The sequence below is a fragment of the Mercurialis annua genome, linkage group LG5 (assembly GCF_937616625.2).
Source record: "Mercurialis annua linkage group LG5, ddMerAnnu1.2, whole genome shotgun sequence".
Lineage (NCBI taxonomy): Eukaryota > Viridiplantae > Streptophyta > Magnoliopsida > Malpighiales > Euphorbiaceae > Mercurialis > Mercurialis annua.
The window spans coordinates 10107606-10134203 of NC_065574.1; the positions used below are offsets into that span (position 1 = coordinate 10107606).

The 26598-nt window shown below is 33.2% G+C and overlaps 4 protein-coding genes and 1 pseudogene across 10 annotated transcripts; all 5 read right to left on the reverse strand.

Moving 5' to 3' along the window:
• Positions 1 to 18: 18 nt before the first annotated feature.
• On the reverse strand, positions 19 to 954 carry LOC126681427 (mitogen-activated protein kinase kinase kinase 20-like). The gene has a single exon (XM_050376968.1). The coding sequence runs from the start codon at positions 952 to 954 to the stop codon at positions 37 to 39; it is 918 nt and encodes a 305-aa protein (XP_050232925.1). The 3' UTR covers positions 19 to 36.
• Positions 955 to 1882: 928 nt separating this feature from the next.
• Positions 1883 to 2650, reverse strand: LOC126681428 (probable E3 ubiquitin-protein ligase RHG1A). The gene has a single exon (XM_050376969.1). It carries the CDS (start codon positions 2648 to 2650, stop codon positions 1883 to 1885), a length of 768 nt encoding a protein of 255 aa, XP_050232926.1.
• Positions 2651 to 5567: 2917 nt separating this feature from the next.
• LOC126682974 (pentatricopeptide repeat-containing protein At3g16010) lies at positions 5568 to 9215 on the reverse strand. 6 transcript variants are annotated; one of them, XM_050378781.2, is made up of 4 exons: positions 8955 to 9214; positions 6854 to 8706; positions 6068 to 6174; positions 5568 to 5959 (listed from the first exon to the last, which is right to left on the reverse strand). In XM_050378781.2, exons 1-3 carry the CDS (start codon positions 9028 to 9030, stop codon positions 6118 to 6120), a joined length of 1986 nt encoding a protein of 661 aa, XP_050234738.1. In that variant the 5' UTR covers positions 9031 to 9214; the 3' UTR covers positions 5568 to 5959; positions 6068 to 6117. The 6 variants fall into 6 exon arrangements, with proteins under 6 accessions (XP_050234738.1, XP_050234737.1, XP_050234740.1 ...); XM_050378780.2 differs by having other exon boundaries at positions 6036 to 6174; positions 8955 to 9213; XM_050378783.2 differs by lacking the exon at positions 5568 to 5959 and adding an exon at positions 6254 to 6346 and having other exon boundaries at positions 6071 to 6174; positions 8955 to 9213.
• A 2695-nt stretch (positions 9216 to 11910) lies between these two features.
• LOC126682641 (heat shock 70 kDa protein 14-like) lies at positions 11911 to 15637 on the reverse strand (annotated as a pseudogene).
• Positions 15638 to 21699: 6062 nt separating this feature from the next.
• Positions 21700 to 23218, reverse strand: LOC126682643 (uncharacterized). 2 transcript variants are annotated; one of them, XM_050378382.2, is made up of 4 exons: positions 23080 to 23218; positions 22318 to 22474; positions 22154 to 22233; positions 21700 to 22064 (listed from the first exon to the last, which is right to left on the reverse strand). In XM_050378382.2, exons 2-4 carry the CDS (start codon positions 22384 to 22386, stop codon positions 21806 to 21808), a joined length of 408 nt encoding a protein of 135 aa, XP_050234339.1. In that variant the 5' UTR covers positions 22387 to 22474; positions 23080 to 23218; the 3' UTR covers positions 21700 to 21805. The 2 variants fall into 2 exon arrangements, with proteins under 2 accessions (XP_050234339.1, XP_050234338.1); XM_050378381.2 differs by having other exon boundaries at positions 22962 to 23118.
• Between the last annotated feature and the right edge of the window lie 3380 nt (positions 23219 to 26598).

The window sequence follows — 26598 nt, forward strand, 5'->3', positions numbered from 1 at the left end:
AACTAAAGAATTGTTTCTAAGGGATCAGTTCTTTGTCTAACAGAATCCTGTCATGAAAGCATGATTCAGTAGCATCTCGGCACTCCATCTAAAACTTTTATTCTTCGCCAAACATTTTTCCAAGAAGGCGCTCGCATCTCTCGATATCTCACAAGGCATTTCAGGAAGTTTGTATCTATCTGCAATTGATGTCGCAAGTTCATCAGTTGTCGAATCATAACCGTACCAAAGAGGAGACCCTGTCAGCATCTCATAAACAATGCATCCCAGAGCCCAAATATCACACCCACAATCTTGAATATTATCAGTCGTTGTCTCAGGAGCCATATACATTAAAGTCCCACCCACAAAATCAGGATCGTCCACTTTCTTGGCCAACCCGAAATCCGCAATCTTAGGCACAAACACACCACTCTCATCAGTAGAAACAAGAAGCACATTCTCAGGTTTTAAATCGCAATGCACATAACCATGCCTGTGAATCTCATAAATACCTTCAAGAATACACTTTGTAAATCTTTTAACATCCGATTCAGGCAATCCACTGCCACACGAATACGATCGTTCAATATGACTAGAGAGTGTTCCACCAGAGGCATACTCTAATAGAAGATTGTAAAAAGTTTCACCTCTGTGGTTGGAAGTAATTTCTTCACCGTAGCATTGAATGACATAAGGAGACGAGCCGTCAAGATGGTCGTAAATCTGTTTTTCTTTTTGCAGCGAACTTGACTTGGACACCACGGCAGATTTGACAGCCATAGTTACAGGACGCATTTGATTTCTTGATTTGGGTTTCTTGGATATGGCCAAGTAAACAGAGGCATAGGCTCCTTGTCCGAGTAATTCTCGTCTCCACCATGTTGCTCCGCTGTTGTCATAAGCCTTATATTGTTGGTGTTCTCCATGTTCAGTCGCCAAGATTCTCTTTATTATCTTCAAGATGATCTTCATATTTGGATTTTAGGTTAAGAAGTTGTAGTTAAGAGTGAAGAGAGTGGGGTGCTATAATGGAAAGAATGTAGTCAAACTCAAAATTAGAAGATAGATATAGGGTTTTAAGTAGGAATACTAGTTGGTGTAGGACTCTGAATCCCCAATATAGGAAGTAGATGGCTTTATTTGATATTTTACTGTAAGCATTACTCAAACACTTGACTTTCACGTCAAGCAACAAATTAAGGGTTTGTCATGCCATTTTGAACTACTGGCGTCTGCAATTGGACATTCTTAACTGTAGACTGAGTCAAATTTCTTGATCCACTTTTGATAATTTGTATGCTATTTATTTATGGATCCTGAATTAGGAATAGGATGGTATGCAACATTAGATTCTCCTGAATGCACAGAGTATGTATTTAGTACCTCTGTTTTGACAATGCCTCTTTGGAGCTGATTGAAAGGAGCAGTAAAACAAAATATAAAACTAATTATTTCTTGCCAAATACTAAACAATAGAACATAAATCTAAAATTGAAATCAACCATAAGAAGAAATACAAAACTCATGCTACTGCTGGTTTGATAAAAAAAAAGTTGTTTCTATGTGATTATATATTAACTTCTTAACATCTAATATCTCCCCTCTATCATGGGAGATTTCAGTATGCCCTTTCTGTGACATTGCCGTAGCGAAAGGGAATGATAATCCCCAAACTCACTGCCCAGTTGTAGAGTCACTCACAATCACACCAAAGAGATACAAAATAAAAAACATGCACCTGAAAACAATCAATCTAAATTCCTTTTTGCAATTTCAAAAATAATTATTCTGAATAATGAATAATACAACAGTAAGGATCAAAGAACATTGTTCAGGTCTAATAAATTCCTATACAATTAACTAATTTCTGGACCTAACAATTAAGAACAACAAATCAGTACTAATGATCAGTAGGCATCTCATAGCGGCAGACTGGACAGTAGTGGCTATTCTCCAACCACTTGTTGATGCAAATCCCATGGAACAGGTGACCACAAGGCATTCCCGCAGCGAAATCCTCTAGTTCCTCCAAGCACACCGTACAAATTTCCTTTTTTCCGACGCGTCTTCTCTTTCGTTGTCTACCCTCTTCTGCATCAGCATCAAGAGAATCATCATCATGACCCCCAAGTTTGACACACTTCAATCTCCTAGACTTGGGAGCAGTAGGCACCATTACGCAATCTCTTGACTCATATTCCAAACGCGACTGCCTCATAACCAAATCCATCGCTTCTTCTTCGCCATAACTACGAACGCAACGAGTCAGTATGTTGATGTTGAAGGCAAAGACGGCATTGCGATTCTTGAATTTTCTTGGAATCATGGAATCAACTTCGTGTATAACCCCTAGAACAAAATACTTAGAGTATGGTGAATCCGGGGGACATATTCCTAAACGAGCAAACCTGGGAGAAAGAAAGCAGTACATAGCCTGGTGATTCATGGACGAATCAACATCCAAGAAAAAAGGATCGGCAAAAGTGGGTTCGGAAGTAGTGGAATCAAGAATGATATCTGTACCGTGGAGGGTGGTTTGATGGCAGAGTTGGTAAGAGAGGGTGAAGTATATTTGTGGTTTTTGCATGGAAAAACAAGAATAATCGTCAAGTTGCGTATCGAGTGGGAGAGGGTCGACGGTGAGATCAACAATATAGTGTGTAGGCATGGTGATGGATCAAATGGAAAAACAAAGTGAAGAAAGTGTCAGAATTTTGGTTGTGAAATAGGGCCAGGGTAAAAGAAAATAATGGATTCCTAACAAGTTTTGGACTTTCTAATAAAATTTGAAAGTGAGATGATGACGAGGCTTTTAACTCAACTCAAACACTTATACAAATATGTCTTTTCAATTCCTACAACTGAGGAAGCTTAATTTCCTAAAGTAATATATCAAACTGGTTTTGATTAATTAAGGTGTAGCTAGCATTGGTTAAATTATCGCTGGCTTATTGAGTAGGAAAGTTGGTTGTGCTCTTTCTTTGAACAAACCTCAATTTCTTCATCTTTCTTTCTTTATTTGGAGTTAATTGTTTTACGGTAATTTAATTATTAATTATAATATATTTTATAAATTTTAATTATTTGATAAAATAAAGTAAAAAATACTGACCGATCAAATTAATCGACTGAACAAATGACTTTCGGTTGCTTTAGTTCGGTTATAAGTTTGGATTTTTTAGTTTTGATATAAAAAAAAAATTGGTTTTCAATTATCGATTCGATTTAAAATTTGGATAATTCAAATTAACCAAACCGACGGGACAAATTTAAATTTTCATTTTTTTTAATTTTTTTTTAATTTCTCTTGTATTCATCTGGTTTGGTTTCGAATATGATTGCTTATTTGATCGGTTCAGTTTTGAGAATTCAATCGATCGATTAATTCGGATTGGAGATTTTCGGGGTTCAATTTTGACTCAACCGACCAAATGATCACCCCTACCACAACCTATTTTTGGATTTTTTTTATAAATTTTCGATTCCAAGAAAGATTATTTTACACAATAAATTTTTTATTTTATTTTAGGAAGGGTAGTGTGGGTTTAAAATATGAGTTGTGTCATTGAAAATAGGTTAAATTGAGAGTTTGATCATGTATCTATTCCAATTCGTAAAATTAATGGACTTGAATGTCCAAAAATATTTATTAGAAATATATATTGACAAAATGATCAAAATTGAGGATATAAATTGTTTTTGCCTAAAATAAACTATTATTACTATTTTTGATATAATAATTTAGAAAGCATATTATTTTATTAACAAATTATTATTATTTAATGTGTTTTTAATTCAATTTATATATGCAGACTAATTTATACTCAAGCATCTTCTATTGGCATGCTTATACAGATCTTTATGGATGAGATTCTCTCAAGTTTAAATGAACTTGAGTGGTTAATTTTAATGAATCTATACCAAGTTATTATAAAATGAATAGTGTAGATAAAAAAATAATAATTTTTATTAAATTAATCTGCACCATCAATTTTATAATGAATAGTGTAGATTTTTTTGAAATGAATTTAACAGAATTCTAATCCAATTTATATTTACTTAAATTTTAGTCTGATTTAATTTATGTTTAGGAGGCACGCCTGTCAAGCCAACCATGGCAGTGTTAGAGGTTAATAAAAATCTATTAGAACTCAAAGATCTAATCATGTTTTGTGCCATAATATTAATAAATTTTATATATAAACTTAATTATATATTTTGAAACTAATAATATATTTTAAAAATCAATTAATGATGTAAATTATTAGTAATACTACTACTTTAATTATTTAATAAAGTAAATTATTATGACTATTTCAATATGATAATCTATAAGAAGTACAATTACTTTATCAATACATTATTACTATTTAATTTTATGTTTAATTTAATTGTTAGTTAAAAAAGTATTCTATCATCGATCCACATTTTTATGTATGTTAAGCTTCCTCCTAGTGCATCTCCACCATTTCTTTGAGACATTAAGATCAATATATACATCCTGAATGTGACTGGCATTCACGATTCTATGCATTTTATACTTACCGTATATATAGTAATAATTTACATTTAGACAAGTACAAAAATAAAAATAGTTATAAAGATTTTCATTGCCTTTACACTTTGCACTTGCAACGCCTGTAAATTCAATGATCATTTTTATAATTTGTATTGAATATTGAAGTTGAAATACAGACTTCAAATCACACAATTATAAGAAAAATATTACCACACTACATAATGAATGCGGAGAGTTCTTTGCTTATCCCCACAAGTCCATACTCGATTCATCTTAAATCCTGTATATTCATTTTTTTTGTTTTTTGAGGGACTGTATATTCTTTTTTATAGATATGATTTTTTACTTTAAAGGTCGGTGATTCACTCCTAATTGCAACACAACTGTTCCAACAGGAACTTTTACTTTTGAAAAATAAGTCTTTTATAGGGGCGTATTTTATTGACGCCTCTAAAAAGATACGGCACTTTATTAATTCCTCTTCCGTTTTTTCTGAGTAAACTTCGATTTTCTTGTAGTATTTTTTTTATATTTTAAATTTTTGTATTTTAAATCTTGCGAGTACATATAAAATTAATCGAGTAACTTTACTACTTCCTTTCTTTCTGTATTTTTATTTGAAGTTTGCTTGATTACTTTGATAATCTAATGTGAAGAGAAAGGTTCATGTAGCAGGCAGATGGGTTTTCTTTTGATGCTGAGATACTTTAATTTGTACTCCTTAGGCATTCAATATGTATGTGAATATATGTAGTATGCATTAAAGTATTACTTCCTTTCGGATATTGTGATTTCAGATTAATAAGAGCATATTTGAGCACACCCTACAAAGCCTACTATTAGGAGCCACGTGCAAAACACGTAGAGCAATGCTAGTTATTAAGATATTGGAGTAAATTAATTTTTTTGGTATATAAGTGATAATGATTCCTTCCACTGAAATGACTGGAATGAGCTAAATGAACTTATAGTCATTCTTTGACAACAAAAAAAGAACTTCAGAGTCATTCCTATATGTTATTGATTATAACTTTATTGAATAACTTTACCTACGTACGGATTGCACTTTCTAACCAAACAGTTATTTATATTAAACTTCCTCCACCCTGGATGTGGCATTGACAATTCTAAGCATTTTATACTTGCTGTACAAAAACAATTTACATTTGGAGAATAAAAATAGAAATAGCTACAAAAATTTCCACTGCCTGCACTTGCATCTTACAATTGCGTACTGCAATTCAACAGTCATTTTCGCCGCGAGGGCTAGATTCTCTTGCCAACACAGATCGAGCACAGCATGATTCCGACAAGAACCATTAACACCCGTAAGATGTGAACCATGAAGCTTGCAGAAATGTAGGTTTTTCAGCTCGCCATTCATAAGTAGAATTAAAAGTCTTACCATTTATATTCATTTCGACCATGTCCAGTGAACTCGAATATAGCAATAAACGCCTGTCAATCCAATGATCATGTTTGTAACTTTGAAATGCCGACATTCAAGTCACACAATTATAAAAAAGAATATTACCAATACAAAATGGAATGTGAAGAGTTCTTTACTTCGGTCAGTTCAAAATTGCCCATCGTAAATTTGATGCTGCATTGGTATTTTAAAGGCTGGGGTTATTGATCACCGCGATCATTTGCGTCATAGCTTGCAATTGAACCTGCATCATAGAAATCAATCATTTTACTAAATAAAAACAATGAAGGCCGAAATTTATGAGTGGTTCCAGAAAGTCTCACTGGAGTGCATATTAAGCCATAAGCCAGATAGCCAAAATCCCAATTCTGCTCAAGAATATAAGGAGGTCATCTTCCTCTTCCCAGTGAAGTTTCCTTCTTTGATGAAAATAGAAGGGTAGTTAGTCCTCCATCGAACCGACAAATTTATTTGTCAGGTTTGAAATTATAAAAGACATTTAGTTTTCTGGTTCGCTTCAACTTTGAAAGAAAATATATGTTGTTCACTCTTGGTACAAACTGAACAAAAAGAACGAATCAAACTGAAAATGTCAACTGAACCAACTGAACAAAAAATGACAACTTCTCCAGCTATATAAGCTTTAAGAATTGAGACAGTGGACTTCTATCTACAGTTAAAGAAACAATTGCCCCATCTTCTGTGACCAGTTCTAGTACGGACACGAATACAGAATTATACCACCAGCTCAGTTTCCTTGACTTCAATTCTTACAAGTTGAGATTAAAAGGAAAAAGATTCTATAAGTTCATCTCAGTTTAAGCTCAGAGAATCTGTTATCGCCCACAGCCACAAAACTATAAGACTTAAGTAAGAACCTTCCTAAAATAAACTGGACTAGAAAAGGAAAAAATCGACATTACCAGGTCCTCTGAAAAAACAGCCGGTGCACAATCTTCATCGACCTTGCCAACTGCCTCAAGAATTGATGAGTACGTAATGTGATCGTATTCAAATCCTTTTGAATTCATCTCTCTCATCAGCTTTGCAGCTTCTTCAAACATACCAGAGCGGCTCAAACAGCTAAGAACAGTATTGTAAGAGATGGCGTCTGGCTTAACCATTGAATTTTTCATCTTCATAAACATATCAATTGCTCGGTCCGGGACTCCTGTCCTAGCCAAGCCATTCAAGATAATGTTATGTGAGTTTAAGTCTGGAGTGCAACCCGTTTCTTCCATTGTTCTAAGCAAGGAATGAGCTTCGTCTATCATGCCGGCTCTTACCATACCTGACATGAGTGCATTGTAAGCATAAACATCAGGTTTGATCCCAAGTTTCTTAATCTCATTAAAAAGTTCTATAGCCTCACTTAGACGGCCGCACTGACCAAAATGTTTGATCATCACAGCATATACACGGGCACTAGTACGTCCGCAATTCTCTTTCAACTCTAGAAATAACTCATTAGCAGCTTCATATCGTTTTGCTTTTCCAAGACTATTGATCAAGCTGCAATAGGCAGCCGGACAAGGAGGAAATCCCTTTTCGTCCATCTCTTCAAGAAGCAGTAAAGCTTTCTCAACTCTGTTTGTTTTGCAAAAACCGTCAATAAGAATTGAGTAAGTAAACGAGCTAGGAGCAATACCTCTCCTTTTCATCTTTTCAAACCAAGAAGCAGCCTCGGAAGCTGGAGCTTTGCAGTCAAATAAAGCCTTTATTACAGTGTTAAATGTCACCACATTTGGTTCACATTGCAGAGCCTCCATTTGGTCAAAGACCCGAAGGGCATCTTTCAAACGACCCACTTTACCCAAAATATTGACAACATTGTTTATGAGCACGACATCAGGCTTGCAACCATCATTTATCATATCCAAGAATACCCGGTAAGCGTCATCTTCTCTGCCGGCTTTTCCAAGCCCCTTGATCCATTCAGTGTATGTAAAGACAGTCAGATTACAACCCTTATCCTTCATCTCCTGGATCACATCCAAAGCCTTCTCAGCCTTATTCAACTTAAAGTATATTCCTAACAAGGTTGTATAGATTTTTGCGTTGGGATGAAGGCCATTCTCCTTCATTTCATCAAACAACATAATTGCTAAATCGTGACGACCCAGTTTTCCAAAAGCTGAAATGAGTGCGCTATATGTTATTGTATCCGGAAAACAGTTGCCCTCATTACACATCTCATTATAAATCTCATGGACCCTTTCATGATGATTTGCTTGCATCAACATCAAGATCATAGAGTTATAAGTACTAGCTGTCGGTTTACATTTACGACCTTTTATTTGGTAAAACACATATAGCGCCTTGTTAACCATCTTGGCCTGACCCAACATTCTAACAATTTCAGATAAATCGGCAGGACTGATTTCACATATACTACTCTTCACCATATCTTGAATTGTCTTCCACATTTCACCATACAGTCCAGCTTCATTCAGACAATGTATTAGAGCCAAATAAGTAGTGGAATCATGTTCAAAGTTTCTCCTTTTACCGGCCCATTTAAAGAACTGAATCTTCACATTAATCTCAACATCAATCTTCAAAACATCGCGAACTAATCGATGATCTACTTTCAGCTTTAACACCTCCATGGCCTTTTCGGCGTCAGGTCCCCATTTAAAGATCTTTAGAATTCTAATGAATCTCTCGTCCAGTTTCCTAACTGACGTGTCCTTCCTTATAAACTTCCGGTTCACGGGGAAGCTCTCCGTTTCACCCTTCGTACCGGATACCCGGAACATATTGACAATATCACTCTCTGCTAGGATTGAACCAGAAGAAAAAAAACTATGTAATGAATCATAAAGCTTACAAATTTATAATTGGTGAAGGTTACAACTTTTTAAGACTGTAAAGTAACCCACAAACATAAATTGAAAAGCACCAATAAGTCAGCTAAAATGAGGTTCAAATCATTGAATCTTGACTTTCACAATAATGAACACAACCTGTTTGTATTATTGCTCCAAAGAAAGAAAATGGAAAAGCATAGAAGAAGAAGATTACCTGTTTGTTTAATTCTCTGAGAGAGATAAGGGGAAGTTGATAGGGATCGCTTAAAAACAGTGAATCTCGGAATCATATCTGCTATTTGTGTTAGTTTTTCTGGTAGAGAATTGGTGTCAACTTATGAAATTGGCTAGCACAATTAAGCATTAGAGTGGAAAAGGAAGATCAAAGGCGCCATTGGACATTAGTTTTAAAAAGGGTTAATCTCACCAAATAGCACCTTCTTCCGTATTTTTTTCGATTTAAATTTTAAAAGCGCCCCGTCCATTAGCTAAACCTTTCTAAATTTTTCATTATACAACCGTTATGCTATGTTTTTAATTAAAATGACATTGTTTCTTGTCGTACGGACGACCAAAACGATGTCGTTTTAGACATTTATACTAATATATGACATATGATTAAAGGTAGTGCTATTAGTTAAGATATTTTAGAGGTCGTGATGAAAGGTTGTGCAATTAGTTGAGATTTTTTAGAGGTCGTGCTTAAATCAAAAAAAATACCAAAGGTTGTGCTATTTGGTGATAATAACCATTTTCAAAATAAAACGGTTATCTGATAGTGGATAATATCATCATATAGCACAACCTTTTGCGTTTTTTTCGATTTAGACACAAACTACAAAACATCTCAACTAATAGAGTAACCTTTTATTATGCGATATATAACATACATGTCTAAATCGACGTCGTTTTGGTCGTCCGTGTGACCAAAAACGAAGTCATTTTAACAAAAAAAATTAAGAATAAAATGCATACGTGCTATAGAATGAAAAGTTTAAAAAAATTATGCTAATGGATGAGACACTTTTTAGTTTGTGTTTAAATCGAGAAAAAAGTTGATATATGGTGACATTAACTTTGATAATTCTTATTAATCCTAATTATATTTGAAATCCAAATATTTGTATTTTTTTATCAATTATAACCAAAGTTTTAAATTTTTACAATTATGTCCAATTTGAAGAAAAAAAATGCAATTATAACCAAAATTTTGAGTTTCATTTATTAAATTCAAAATTTTGTATTTTTTTTTATCAATTACGACCAAATTTTAAGAAATTGTCTAACTTCTAAAAAGAATTAATATAAACATTTGGTTGCAATTAGTAAAAAATTGAAAGGTTGGATTTAAAAAAAAAATTAAAAATTTTGGTCACAATTATAAAAAAAATCAAATTGGTTATAATTGCAAAAATTAAAATTTTTGACCATAGTATGCAAAAAAACTCAAAATTTGATTTAAAAAATAGTTAGACATTTCTATTATTAAGTGGTAGTATTTAATAATTGTTCACCTGTCCGATTTAAAAAAATAAAAAATTGTTTTCAAAAACTAAATAATAACTTATTTAATTATTTAATATGTAAAAATAATTATTTTATTTATTCATTTAATTTTAGAACAGATTTTTTTTCCAGCGATAGATGGCTGGTGGGTGGCGGTTTTTAGTTGAATAGTTTGATTTAATTAGGTAGATTAAGTGATTTATTGATTTGGTTGAATGGTTCATTTATGTTTAATTTGATTAGTTGGTTGGATTAGTATATTTAAGTTTGGTTAGATTGGATTGGTTTGGTTTTTTTATGACTTTAGAAATATTTTGGTCATCTTTTAAATAGGGGCGGTTTTTTAGGACTATTTTGAAGAAAAAAAAAAGGATTTACTAGCCCATAATGTAAAACTTTGAAAATTTATTAATGCTTTTAAAAATTTAGGGAGTTTTGTGATAGAATGCCATGATTGATTATTAGACTATTATGTTTGTTTAATTCAAGCTGATAGTCTTAATCGTTGATCAAGGTCGAATTGTCGATCAATGAAGCACAGTAGAATTTTGCTTTTACTGATTTGCTATTTGATGAGTTGAGCAAAAGATATATTCTCGGACTCGGTTTCAAAGCTGAACTCCTATCATATTTTAGGACAAAACAGCGGGTCTCTCTCTTACCCAGGAGATATCCTAGTATAAGCAGATTTTCCTATAAGAATGTGAATTGCGATTACCAAAAATAATTGAATTTGAGAAAAACAGAAGACTTCAACTCATAAACCAGAACCAAGATGACAGTGGCAGACTAAGGCATATCCTACACATATGATGAAAAATAATAGTAAACACTTCAATCCTTCAACAGTAATTTTTTCTACCCGATAACAAAAATCGGGCACGACAGTAAAAGTCTTTCCAACTCTCTTCAAAAACCCTTCTCTGAAAAACCTGGATTCAAGAGACTAGCTGATAAATAATAAAAATTTTGCAGACCTCCCAACAGAAGGAAAAAAAAGGCTTTACAGATGAAATGGACGTCTAGCCGTCCCTCATGCCAGCCCGTCATAGAGTTTGTCTTAAGCTCAAATGATTCTTACACATATTAAGGCTCGTTTCCGCTGAATTATGCAGCACTCGAGTCTGGCTTGTCAGCCTCCATCGACTCTCCAGCATCAGGTGGAGCATCACCGCTCTCATTAGCACCAGCATCACCGCTCTCTGATTGCTGTTCACTTCCCTGAGGTGGAGGCGTTGCAGGTGTTTCTGGAGTAGCTGGTTTAGCTGGTTTTGGCTTCATCATTATTTGCTTGCAAACTCTGCAGAAAATATATAATAAATATCTGAGCAATCAATTCATAAACTAGTGTAACATGCAAGAGATTCTCATATTAACCCATGTAACATGCAGGGGCAGGACCTTTCTATTTTTATTATAATATCATAACAAAAATTTACAACAGCAATACCTGTCAACTGCTTCTGCTTTCTTTCTCACATCAGCTGACAAAAGAACTGGGCTGACATATTTAGGAAGAGAGTCTTGTTGCTGCTTTTTCTCTCTTAGCCAGGCTTCTGCTTCTACACACTCATTCAATACCTGCAACACATCAAATTAAAAGTTTTAAAAAGTCTGAAACAAGAAGGGTCAGAACCGTGGCTAGCTAAAGATTGGAGAGGCCATTACCTTCTGCTTTTCAGACAAGTCAATGTGGTCAAATTTGGGATCATTTGACATTGCTGCCTCTCTGAAGCTAGTAATGCAATAAATAAGTTGTTGGACAACAGATCCCCTTTCTGTGTACTCCTTGTACCTCTCTTCAATGGGATCACCTCGCTGCAATTTTCAACCATATCAAACATGCAACTAAATGAAAAGCTGACAGAAAACACAAGCAGAGAAACACAAGCACTATAATTAAAAAAAGCAGTCTCACCTTTTTGAGCTCGTCAAGTTTGGCAGCATAAACTCCTTTTGTTTCATCTTCACCATCTTCATACAACCAATCTTCAACCTCATACAGTTTGCTTGTAAATTCTTCCCTCTCTGAATCGGTAACAAATTCCTGATATTTGTCGGTAAGCTGGACAAACAAAATAAAAACACCATTGGCTCAACAGTCATCAATGAAACTCATGCAAACATCAGCAAGCAAAATCTACCTTATTTCTCATATCATACACATAAGATTCAACAGCATTCTTCTTGTCTTTGGTCTCTTCCATAACCCGATCTTGCAATGCCATTTCAAATTCCTTTTCTACTGCTTTCTGCACATCTGCTGGCGCCATTGCACCATAAATAACCTCTGCCACGGGTAGATTTGTCTTTTTTACTTTCCTTTTTGGAGCCTCAACCTAATTTATCAGTAAAAAGGGACCAAGATGTAAGCTTTGACACCAACCACACAATATCTCCCTATGGTCTACACACATGCAAGATAAAACAAATCCAATTGGCCTATCAGGGCTTACTAACTTACCTTGGTATCTGTTTCCATCTGGGTGGGCTTGTCTCCCGAGTCAGGAACACCATTTTCAGCCCCAGAAGCATCAGCAGTTTCTTTGGCATCTTGCATATTGATATCTGCATCATTTGAACTGGGAGGAGGAGCATCATTAGGAGCTTCTGTTTCCATTTTCGTAGCATCCTTTGCTGGCTCTTTTGTGACAGGAATTTCAACCTCTTCTTCCTCGATAAGCTGAGGAACACATCAACAAAATTTAATGAGGTTCAAAAAGAAACTGACTAGTGTTGACAACAATCGCAAAGCCGCCGAAAAACTCACCATTGCTGAGTCAATGGACACAATCCCATGAAGATTTAGGCGAGCTTTCACCTTCACCTTTGCTCGCTCACTCGTCGAAGACTGGAAAGGACCAATCTGCAAAATGGCGTTACATACAGAATTTAGCAGCTTAGAACAGAAGCATAAGCATGATTACATACTAATAGAGTAAGCATGATCACAAAAATATAAAGTGAGCATGAAGAAATGGCGCAAGCTGATTTCATACCATGTATGTACTTATCTTAGCAGGCACCTGCAGCTCGCCTACATCAGCATATAGTAGATCAACTGTGAACGTTCCTGACCTGTAAAAGGTCAACGCCTTGACACTAGGTATGGCATTTCCTTTGGGAAAGACAACAGAACTTTGCTGATTATCTCCTTCCCCATCCTGACTATCAAGAGCAGCACCTTTCCAAGATGAAGCAATAGAAAATGGGAAACTCTCATGCACCTGCAAGCCAGTTCAAATTTTATAACAAAACAAAACACGCTAGAAAGAGAAACTCAAGTCCAAATACACAATCCTGAATGAAGCAATTAAGCTCCACAAAAAAACTAAACAGATCCTTGTTACCCAATAGCAGAAAAGCCAATTTCTTTGCAAAGCAGAAATCCAAGTTCACAGAATCGAGAGGTAAAACCAAACGATAAACAGAACCAACATGAAGGCATACTTAAATAGAACTTCATGCAGAACAGAAACAATATAGAAAACAGTGCAGCTTAAAGTGAGAAATTTACCTGGAATTCCCTCACTTTAAATGTAGGGCTCAGAATAGCACACTGCAAGGTACAGCCCCTGGCTACACACTCACTGGCATTCATTGTTCGCCTAGGCTCCTTACCAAAGAACTCGGTCAGTATCTTGATTATAGCAGGCACACGTGAACCAGAACCAACTAGCTCAACCATGTGAATATTATCAATTGTCAACTGTGCATCTTGAAGCGCCTTTTCCAAAGGTTTCTTGACGCGTTCTAAAATTGGAATACTTATCTGCTCAAACTCATCCCTCTTAATATAGCCTTTCACATCCTTCTCTTCCATTAAGCATTCGATATTCAGCGGAGCCTCAGCGTTGGCACTAAGAACTTTTTTCATTTTCTCACAGGCAGCTCTAAGCCGTAGACAAGCCCTAGCATTCTTGAGAACATCAATCTTGTACTCATCCTTAAACTTTGCAGCAAAGTGCTGAAACAAAACCTCATCAAAGTCTCTACCACCTAAAGATTGATCAAAAGTATGTGCCAATACTTTGAGCTGACCCTTTTTAAATCCAGCGATGCACACTTGCATGCTTGCATGGCCAATGTCAACAAAAGCAACATTTAGTGGCTCAGTCTCTGGTAAATCTGTCTTATATATACCATAAGCTAGTGCTGTAGCTGTAGTTTCATGAATCAAATGGAGAGGACGAAGTCCAGCGATAGTGGCTGCATCCATGACAGCCCTTCTCTGAAGATCAGTGAAATACACTGGAATTCCGATGCAGCAATCCACCACTGCAGTATTCAAATTCTGCTCAGCTATACCTTTCATGTTTGAGAACATCATTCCCAAAACCTGGGTTGGCGTAAAGTACCTCCATTCACGCAGATATTGAGCGCGAATCAAAGGAAACCCATCAGGGCCTTCAGTTACAGAAAAAGGCAATGTTTTAATATCCTTCTGCAACTCCGGATCAGAGAAAGGTTTGCCAATTAGCCGCTTGAACTGAGATATAGAGTTTGTAGGGTTCATCATAGTCGACGCAGCTCCTGCAGTCCCAATGAACCGTTGCTTTTCACCAAAGCACACAATAGCAGGAGTTTCACGCTTTGATTCATCATTAAGTACAACATCAATCCCTCTTTGCCTAGCAACTGCAACAATGCAGCTCTCATTGCCGAAATCAAACCCAACCACGCTCATTTTTCACCAACTTATACCAATTTATCCCCTAAATCGGTATAGGTTTACAAACAATGCAGTTACCTGTAGTAAAGCAATTAATAAATTAATTAGTTATATTGTTCCCCACAAATTAGCATCAGTAACACATGATAGCACAACCAATCAACATAAATGGCACAATCTGAACATAAATTCTAACAAAAAGGCGATACGCAGTCAAAACAATTCAAGTTTTATTTTATCACAGATAAAATTAAATATCCAGTTGCAAATAAATGCAAGCAATCTAAAAAAAGACATCACCAAAAGAGCATCTTCCCTTCAATAATATTCAAAGATTCCACAGCACAAAATCTAAATCAAGCAAAACCCTAAATGCACATGCAAATACTAATCCACCAAAAAAAACAAGACCTAAACCTAATAATAATCACTTATAACCTAAAATAATAATCAAATCGATAGAACTCAGATTAATCACAAATAAACAGCTTCAGCTTACACGATGATCCACAACAAATATAAAGCATAATCATAGATCCATAATCAGAGGTTCGAAAACTTACAGATCTAGCAATTAAAGAGATGAACAGACAGCAAATGGAAACTGAGAGCTAGGTCAGATTTAAAGCTCTAATTTATATGTAAATACAAAAGAAAAGTGGTGAAGTAGCGGCTGCTACCTGCGAATTCTAGAATTCTCTTTTAACGGAGGTTTGTGGAACACTAGAACGACATAACTAAGCCCTTTTATTTGAAATAAAATACATTTTAAATTTTTAAGTTTTTATTTTAATTTTAATGAAATGATGTAAAATTTAATTAATGTTTTTATTTTATTTTTTGGTACGAGAGAAGAGGAGGAGTCGCGATGGTCCTCGACGTGTTTCAATGTTACTCAAGTTCTAGAAAGATCTATCACCTTTTTGTTTTGAGAAAATTATTTGTGGGCTTTAATTGAGCTCGTATGTTAATGTCAATAAAGACGTAAATACTAAATATTGATATATTCTTCAATTTTTACATCAACTATTGATGTGTTGAACACATTTTAATTATTTAAAATATATTTTTCCGTGTAAATAAATAGTAATTTATATTTTTTGTTTTATTAAAAATTACTAGTTCTATTAGATTAATACTAAACGTAAATAATTTAATAAAACATATAATATACAATTTTCATTTTTTTATTCATAAAAAAATAAAATTTTCAATTGAAATATGAATTTCTTAATGGTTTCTTTTAGACAAACCCCTATCTAGTTCTAGTAATAGGGGTTTGTCGGAGTATCGTCTTTTCAAAGGGGAATCTACTATGTTTTCCGAGAGCAATAGGAGATGTTTTCCCGTCAAAGAAATATTTTCTATTGTTGTAGATTATCTTCATTTATTTATTGTATAGCCGATTCTCCGCTATTTCTTCTTTCCTATTTTAATGTCTTTTTTGTCCAAATTATAAAAAAAAATGGGGAAATAACGGCAACATTGGGGTGATTCTGAGGAACAAATAAATCTTTGGGATTTTGCTAATATACTTATCCAAAAGTGTGAATTCCCTCCAGAATCTTCTAAATCTAAGAATTTGAATAAAATATAAAAATATTACATATATACTTAAAAAGATAAAACAATTATTTAGATATAATATGACAGATCATAAATTTTATTACCATATATAAAATTAAAAATATAGCTATGTTTTTTTTAAGAATCAAATCAATCTTTATAGAGATAAATCGGAAGCATAAAACGAAAGCAGTTACATAGGTAAGATATTCGGAAAGTTTGAAACCGATCCCGATGAGCTGACATGGAATGGTCATTTTGCGCTAAAACATGAGCGGCATAATTTGCAGATCGCCTTACAAATAAAAAAGTTTAATTAACTGCTTCGACAGAGATAAACAATCTTCGAACAAAACATCGCCTTCGGATGGATTGGGCTTCCGGAGATCCAGAATAATATCCATATTGTTCGATTTAATAACCACATTAGACCAATTTTTGAGCCAACCTGGATCTTCTCTTATTCAAATCAACTCATCCATTCGAGAGTCAAACGAGTCTGGAAATTTTAATTGTCTAGCTTAAATAATAGCCTTTTGATCGTTCCAAACCACACCATTTGTGATGATACCAGAGAAAACTACAGCGTCCGTTTTAACTTTGAAGAAGCCAGTTGTCGGACACCTCGACTTAACCAGACTGCCATCTTTGCTAATAACCATGGAGTTTTTGATAGGAGATCTATTTCTGGACAGCTCCAAGCTATAAGGTGATGTCCAGCTGAGTAACAATGTTCTTAGCAGTGGAACTAAATTTTTCCAAACCAAATGATTCCTATTTGCTAGATTCTCCAACGAATCATTGTTGCAAGTTCACTTTCCTCTCTACTCAATTTTACAGGCCACTTTATACACCAGGTCGATCTTCAGGTCAGTATGTTGTGAAATCAAAGAATTCAGACTAGTTAAATTATAACACCGAGCTGCAACTGGACAAGAGCTTAGCAAATGATAGCAGATTTTCTTCAAGAAAAATAGATCATGCAAGTGTCATTAACGAAAACATGTATGTGGGCCTAGACCTTCGTCAACTAACAAAAAATCGCACCAAATCTCGGTATCCCTTCCATTACCGATTCTTACTCTTACTCCTTTCCTCGTAATGGCTTGAGTGACGAATATAGTCCTCCAAACATAGCTCAGATTTAAGCCTAACCTTGCATTGAGAAAGCTAGATTTGGGGAAGTAACGAGCCTTAAAAGCTCTACATATAAGCGAATCTTTCAAACTAATAAGTCTCTAAGATTTCCTAGCCAACGTCGAGATATTGAACTCGTGAACTCTTTTAAAACCAATACCACCAAATTTCTTAAGAATACAAACATTTTTCTATCTTTCCCATCAAATTCATTTATTCCCTTAATTATTGCAACCCCGCCAAAAGGAATTCATTATATCGACATCACCGCATAAATTAAGAGAGAATAAGAAAATGTTCATTACGTAATTAGGAAAAGATTGAGCAACGGTTTTGAGAGGAATTTCTTTTCCACCTCTAGATAAATCTATTGAATTCCAACCCTTATTTTTTTTGCCAAATTCTCTCTTTGAAGTAGCTGGATCTTTTTTTCGATTAGAAAAGGCAGACCGAGGTAATTACCTTGGTTATTAACTTCCAAAACATTTAATAGAGATCAAATATCGATTGAATAAAGGGTCAACGTGTCCCTTAAACTTGTATCACGGGGTCATCTAATCCAATTTATACTTTTTTGAGCAACTAACCCCAAAACTCTTCATTTTCGGGTCAAGTAACCCCATAATTGTATTTTCAAAACGCGTAAAATACAAATCGGAGGTGAAGAATGCAAAAAAGTAATTAGATACTTTCCTAATTATTGCGATATAATTATTGTAAATCTGTTTTTTAAAATAAAAATATAAAATATGGGGTTATTTGACCCAAAAATGAAGAGTTTTTGAGTTATTTGCTCAAAAAAGTATAAATTGAGCTAGAGGACCCCGTGTCACAAGTTCAGGAGGCGCGTTGACCCTTTGTTCAATATTTCTATCACAACTCGGCACGTATTAAAAAGAATGTTTGTTTTTATCGAAGGTTTATCTTTTGTCCCGAGAGAAGTTCATAATCACCCTAAATCTCTTTAATCTACTTCATTCAAAAAGGCTCAAAAGAAAAAATAGCAATCGTAGTTAAAACTATGTTTGTTATGTTTTATCATTTTTTTGAATAGTTACGTAGAATTCTAATTTTTGTTTTATAAGCTATAATTTATTAAATTAAAATTAAAATACAACTACAAAAATCATATTATAAGCTTTAAATGTATGGTCTTTCAAATTCAAATTATAATTTAAAATTTATTTATGAAACAACAAAAGATATAAGAAAAATATTAATAAAAAAGAAAATGAATCAAGTCAGAATTCTTGCAAAATATTTTTTTTGACTCGTAACAATGAACAAAGTCTTGTTAATGCTGTAAACTTGATTTTGAACCCTTCATATTAGATCTTCAAACCGCTTGATCCGTCGAAGAATCATGGTTTGCGATCATCATCTTCAATAAAACTCCAAAGATTAACATTATAACACTAAAAAAACTTGAATCATCTAAAATTTGAGTATGAAGCCTGATCAAATATTAGAGAGCTTTAAAAAGGCAAAACTGATCCTAAAGTCCTTATACTTTCCATTTATTCTTTACTTCGTTCTTAGGCGTTTTTATTTCTTTACTTGGTTAATGTACTTACGAAAACAATTTTATAAAGTTCTTTGTTTTAACAAAAGTGCGGAAGTGTGAGGGACCAAGTAAAATTGTTTTTGAAAGTACATGAACTAATTAAAGAAACAAAAGAACGTTATAAAATTATTTTTCAAAGTACAGAGACCAAATAAAGAAATAAGAATACATAGGACCGAAATAAAGAAAAAATAAACTAGTACATAGATCTTAGAATAGGTTAGATCCTTTAAAAACTCTAAAACTATACTTATTCAAACAATAGAAAATTAAAAGAAAATCACATCAAAACAATACATTAAAGATCAGACTAGTTTTATTAACTAAAATAAATAGAAATATAAAAATAACCAATAATATGGGCGGAAAGTTGGTAGTTTTTTACTTTTTTAATTAATCGGAAAATCACTTTCTTCCGCATTCCAAAAAGAATTATTTTAAAGAGATATGTGAGAAAAAAAATTAGTTTGAAAATTGAAAAGAATAGTATCTACTTTTGACCAAATAAAATAATGTTATAATCATTTTAATTTTTTTTGTTCTTCCCTTTGTTTTCTTGGTGGTGAAGGGTACATTTTTGTCCTTATTTTTATTCAAATAGTCATATTAGACTTTATTTTTATCAAGAAAAACAATGTTTCTTTCTCTCTTTTTTTATTTTCTTTGTATTAAAGATAATTATTCTAAATAAATGAAATATATCAGAATAAAAATAACTTTTTTCGTTTTTGCTTTGAACGTACAACATGTTACTTTTTAATATAGGATTTTTTCCATTTTACATCTTATGGGAGAATATTTTTGTCTATAATTTAAAATATTAAAAGTAAGAATATCCTAATCCATTTCAGAATATATTTTACTATTAATGTATCATAAGGTCATTGTTTATTTCTTACGTTGTATTCAGCGGTGGATTATATTTTTTCCGTCCGAATAAACGACATGTGAATAATAAATATATAAATATCATTTTTCATGACTAAATTAATTTAAATAATCTAAATATATAAATTTAATATAATTATTGAACAAATATATAATATATATGTAAAATTTACTCAAAAATAGAGGTGGATTAATTTTGAAAAAGAAAGATTAAAGACTTATTGGAATTAGTAGTTTTTAATTGAAGATTTTAATTTAATTATAGATGATAAAAATTAGTAATATTTAGATTAAAGAATTTAGAGAATTAAGTTAGAAAGTTGAAGAAAAATTTAGGTTAAAAAAATTGTACTCCCAATTTAACTTTATTGGTAAGCGATGATTGAACTTTTTGAAAACATTCGGGAATTGGTATGAGAATTTAAGGAGTTGTTTAGCTGTTGGAAATCACTCCTATTTTTTTTATGAAAAAAGTAGAAAATGAAATTTGTTGTTTACATGGTACCTTCTTCGAATTATTCATAATGAAAAAAACAGGTTTAAAAAGTTTCTAAATCTATGTATAATTTTAGAAAATATCTTTATGGAACGTTACAAGTATTATTTATTGAAAACAATTAAGCAACATGAATATCTAATTTTATAAATTAGATGAGATATATAAAGTATTAAATTACAATTAAGCACATATTTTTGCAAATAACAATATGCTAGCTATGTCATAATTTTTATTTTATCAACTTAATTAATTATAATTTATTAGTAATTTGATAAATTTGTATGTTTAATATGAAAATATTTTTATTTTGGTCATTTATTATTTTGTTTTTAATCATTATCTTATTATACTCACTAATAAAATAAATTGTGGTAATAACAACATCAACTAAAGATTAGAAAATAAAACAATTATCAGTTTTTAACTTTCAAATGAAAAATAATTGAAAATAGAAACTTGGAAAAATTAGATTCAAAAAATAAAATTAATAACATAAACTATTTTTCCAACAAACCAAAGCAACTATTTAAGAAAATTAAAAAATAGACTGTTGTTCAAAGAGAGCAGCAGTGCCAGGATTTAAATCTGTTTTAGCAAATTCAAAAACGCTCTTACAACGAAGCAAGGTATTACAATTAAATTTTAAAAAATTGTTCTAAAATTGAAACATATGTAAAAGTTTAGCATTATTTTTGTTAAATTAAAAACTTGTGCTGAAATTGAAAGACATGTAAAAGTTTAGGATTATTTTAACAATTAAACCTATTTCATGATAGTTAAAAATAAATACGTCAAAATCCTAAATTAACCATGACTGACCAATGTTTTTTTAATAAACAACTAACTTCCCGTGCAAGTGTAACTTATTTTATCTGGTGGAAATTTTAATCAAATTTTTTAAACCGTCAATTTTTACAGTCAACCAGTTTACCTGAGCTTTTCAAGTTGAACTTCTTTTACGGGGTTTTAGTAGAACCAAAACCAACCAAACTAACCACTGGTTTCCAATTGAACCGGCCTGTCCAGTCCGATTTTTGAAACAGTGACATAAATAGCCACAACAAACCTAAATCCAAACGAGGCAATAATTACCTCGCGTACGAACTCTACTAAATTCACACCCGGACTAGGCAACAATTTCCCCAAGTATACTAATAAGCAAGAAACATCAAGATTACAAAAATAATTACAATTTACAACACATAAATTATTCAATCATTATCAGGTGATAAACTACTTCTGTTTCTTCTTTACCTGTAAAGATAAACCTGGAGGAGGACCCTTTATCTTCTTAGCAAATGCACTTGTTCTACTTTCCGACTCTTCATCACTATCATCGTCACTGTCGTTATCATTGCCCCCACGTTCCTCGATCTCTTTGGCAGCAGCTTTTCTTTTTCCGGCTTCCAACTTAGCATGTAAGTTCCTTTCAACCGGATTATCAAAATTAACAACCTTAGACGGATGCACAACTTTTGCACCAAGCCCTAGACTGTATGAAAAGAATATACGAAACATCTCAAAGACATTCACAACCACACAGACAAATTAAGAAGATGGCAATAAGTATTAAGTACTAACTTAAGAGGACGGGCTTTGATTTCCTCTTCTGTTGCTTCATCCTCCACAACTTTGCTCATGTTCTTAACCCATTGTTCAGCCTGTTCGCGCCCAACAAATTTAGACATAAGGAACAGAACTCCTAATTAGATTAAATTAAAGATAAAAGATAATTATGCACTTACCAATTTAAATGCCTTATCTAATCGGACAACTTGTGGATGCTCGCTTTTTTGCTGCTTCTCTGCGCTCATTGTTAATTTGCTACTGAACTAGAAGTTCCACCAACAGTTTTTCACTTAGACAATTAATCAAAAATAGCATCAGTAACACTGCAGTTACCTGTAGTAAAGCAATTAATAAATTAATTAGTTATATTGTTCCCCACAAATTAGCATCAGTAACACATGATAGCACAACCAATCAACATAAATGGCACAATCTGAACATAAATTCTAACAAAAAGGCGATACGCAGTCAAAAAAATTCAAGTTTTATTTTATCACAGATAAAATTAAATATCCAGTTGCAAATAAATGCAAGCAATCTAAAAAAAGACATCACCAAAAGAGCATCTTCCCTTCAATAATATTCAAAGATTCCACAGCACAAAATCTAAATCAAGCAAAACCCTAAATGCACATGCAAATACTAATCCACCAAAAAAAAAACAAGACCTAAACCTAATAATAATCACTTATAACCTAAAATAATAATCAAATCGATAGAACTCAGATTAATCACAAATAAACAGCTTCAGCTTACACGATGATCCACAACAAATATAAAGCATAATCATAGATCCATAATCAGAGGTTCGAAAACTTACAGATCTAGCAATTCAAGAGATGAACAGACACCAAATGGAAACTGAGAGCTAGGTCAGATTTAAAGCTCTAATTTATATGTAAATACAAAAGAAAAGTGGTGAAGTAGGCGGCTGCTACCTGCGAATTCTAGAATTCTCTTTTAACGAAGGTTTGTGGAACACTAGAACGACATAACTAAGCCCTTTTATTTGAAATAAAATACATTTTAAATTTTTAAGTTTTTATTTTAATTTTAATGAAATGACGTAAAATTTAATTAATGTTTTAATTTTATTTTTTGGTACGAGAGAAGAGGAGGAGTCGCGAATGGTCCTCGACGTGTTTCAATGTTACTCAAGTTCTAGAAAGATCTATCACCTTTTTTGTTCTGAGAAAATTATTTGTGGGCTTTAATTGAGCTCGTATGTTAATGTCAATAAATACGTAAATACTAAATATTGATATATTCTTCAATTTTTACATCAACTATTGATGTGTTGAACACATTTTAATTATTTAAAATATATTTTTCCGTGTAAATAAATAGTAATTTATATTTTTTGTTTTATTAAAAATTACTAGTTCTATTAGATTAATACTAAACGTAAATAATTTAATAAAACATATAATATACAATTTTCATTTTTTTATTCATAAAAAAATAAAATTTTCAATTGAAATATGAATTTCTTAATGGTTTCTTTTAGACAAACCCCTATCTAGTTCTAGTAATAGGGGTTTGTCGGAGTATCGTCTTTTCAAAGGGGAATCTACTATGTTTTCCGAGAGCAATAGGAGATGTTTTCCCGTCAAAGAAATATTTTCTATTGTTGTAGATTATCTTCATTTATTTATTGTATAGCCGATTCTCCGCTATTTCTTCTTTCCTATTTTAATGTCTTTTTTGTCCAAATTATAAAAAAAATTGGGGGAATAATGGCAACATTGGGGTGATTCTGAGGAACAAATGAACCTTTTGAATTTTGCTAACATACCTATCCAAAAACGTGTGAATTTCCTCCATAATTTTCTAAATCTAAGAATCTCAATAAAATATAAAAATATTATATGTATACTTAAAAAGGTAAACTAATTATTTAGATATAATATGACACATTCAGGGGCGGAACCAGAACTCCAGCTCTGGATGATCGAAATTCGACTGTTTGAAAAAATAAAATGACAATAAATAAAATGAGAGATAGATAAATTGTACTTGTAAGGGCGGTTTTAACCGCCCCTGTATGAAAAGTTGTACTTTTAAATAAAACTCCAGCGTCGATGAAAGTAACACCAAATCAATTCATCAAATTATGACAAAAAATTATTGATTTAAAAAATAAATGACAATCGAATCAATTTATTTATCAATTATCATCAACACACTAATTTAAATTAATAACAAAAATAAACAAAAATTATAAAAAAAAATTAGGTTAAGAAATTTGGAAAATTAATTAGAAATTTAAGAAAATTTAAATTTAAATTAAAAAAATTTAGATTTTGAAATTAAATTCTATTGATAATGATAAAATTTAAAAGGAAAATAAAAAATTAATGTGATACTAGATTTTTTATTTAAAAAATGTAACATTTTAGAAGCAAAAGGAGCTGTCGTTGGACTATTTCTTTGGGCTAGAAGGGAAGGTCATTTCAAAGTTGATAAAGAAACACTAAAAATAAATCACTATTTCTTCACCATTAGAAAAGACTCTGCAATTAGAGCTAAATGTTTGAACAGAAAGCTGCTGCCGCACAACTCCACCGCTCCTCCGCCAGTCCGCCTTTGGTTTTCTGACGGAAGCCCGAACCTTAACTGTCACGACCCAATCTCAGAGCCGAGACCGGCGCTAGGGAATGGGAGTGGTTGCTCTGAAACCCGTAGAAAGCCTAAAACGTAAAATAATTTTTCGCAAAACATAAACGTCATGCATGACATACATAAACACGTATCATGCAGAAGCACACATGCCAGGCATATATATCCTCTGGCAGTCACAATATAAATAACGCAGCAAGCGTAAACGTTTAAAACTTTAAAATGTTAAAGTTATATTTACAGAAATCTACACATACAAGCTGACTTACAAAACACTTATCTACTGCAGCTCTAAGAGTAAAGTACTGTTTCTTTACATACTCAAAAATACAGACTTCTGGAAGTAGGATAGAAGTCCGTTGTTTCAAAGCGTTTTTATCCTGAAAGGAAATCTGTGAGGGGTCAGAATATTGGGATATACTGAGTGAGTTCATACATTTACTAATAAGTATTCAAATAAAATCATAAACGATACTTAATCGTATGCAGCCAAGTACAGGATCCGAATGAAACCTTAATCCTCAAACATACTAATAATCAATCGATCAACCCAATCATAAATATCAATTGCGAGTCCAACTCGCTGGTGGCCCAGCCACTAGATACGGGGACTTCCAGGCTACACCGTAGCTGAGTTCACTCTGCGTATCTAAATCATAACCCAATCGTAAATCTCATATTCATCATCAGCTCTCAGCTGAGTCATATCAAAACTGGTGATCACACAGTCCTATTGTCGCCCAATAGGTAGCACGTTCCATCGGATCAATACTGGTTTCAAATCAACCATATGTAATCCATAAAAAGAATTCGCATATAAAAACATGCAATTCAAATATAAAGCAATATAAAATAATTGCTTAAATAAATACTTTAAAAGCAAATCGTATAAACTCACTGAAAACGCTTATCCAAAAATATGTCGGGGCTTTAAAAACGTCAAGCTTCCCGAGCTCCTGGTCCAGCTCCTTCTTGCCTCGCTGGATCTAAAACAATTTCAAAACATTTGACTCACATCAGAATCCTATTCTAAGATTGACTCTAGACTCAAGACTCGACACGTTTCACTTTCATTAATCGTCGTGCTTCTCACGCATATCCCAATAAACGATATCAACTCGTTTACGGATCGCAATTTACTTCTAATTCAATCTTCTTATAACCTCATTAGGTTAACTACTATTCGATTTCCGATTCAATACGTGAATTCCATTGATTCAATCAAGGCATGAAGACTCAGGGTGCGAGAATCGAAGGATGCACGCTCGTGCAGGGAGGTACACGTTCGTGTACCTTGGTACACGTTCGTGTACCCTATGTTGGTACACGTTCGTGTACCTTAGTACACGTTCGTGTACCACAAGTACACGTTCGTGTACCACAGTACACGATCGTGTACTGTCGTGCACGATCCCTCGGAATCGATTTCCGGGGTTTCCGACCTGCTATATACGTAAAAACGCTCCAAACTCAGCCAAAACGCGTATTCTAAGCTCAAAACGCTATATATCAATCCTATACTCGATAAAACGATAAAATCGTTTCGTGGCCTAAAACTTTGAATCGATATAACTCAAAATATAATCAACGAACCTGTAAAACGTCAAGCTTACCGTGATTACCTGTCGAAATACGATCGTTTGGAGTTATAGAACGTCGGAAACGGACGAGAAACGGAATCGAGCGATGAAACCGTACGAAAACAACGGTGAGAATAAGAAAAAGAGAAAGAAGATGAAGTCTGGATCCTTCATCTTACTGATGAAGGTTTCATATATATATATAATGGTCAACTTACCATTTGGCCCTTGAAACTTTTCAAAACTTACAATTTAATC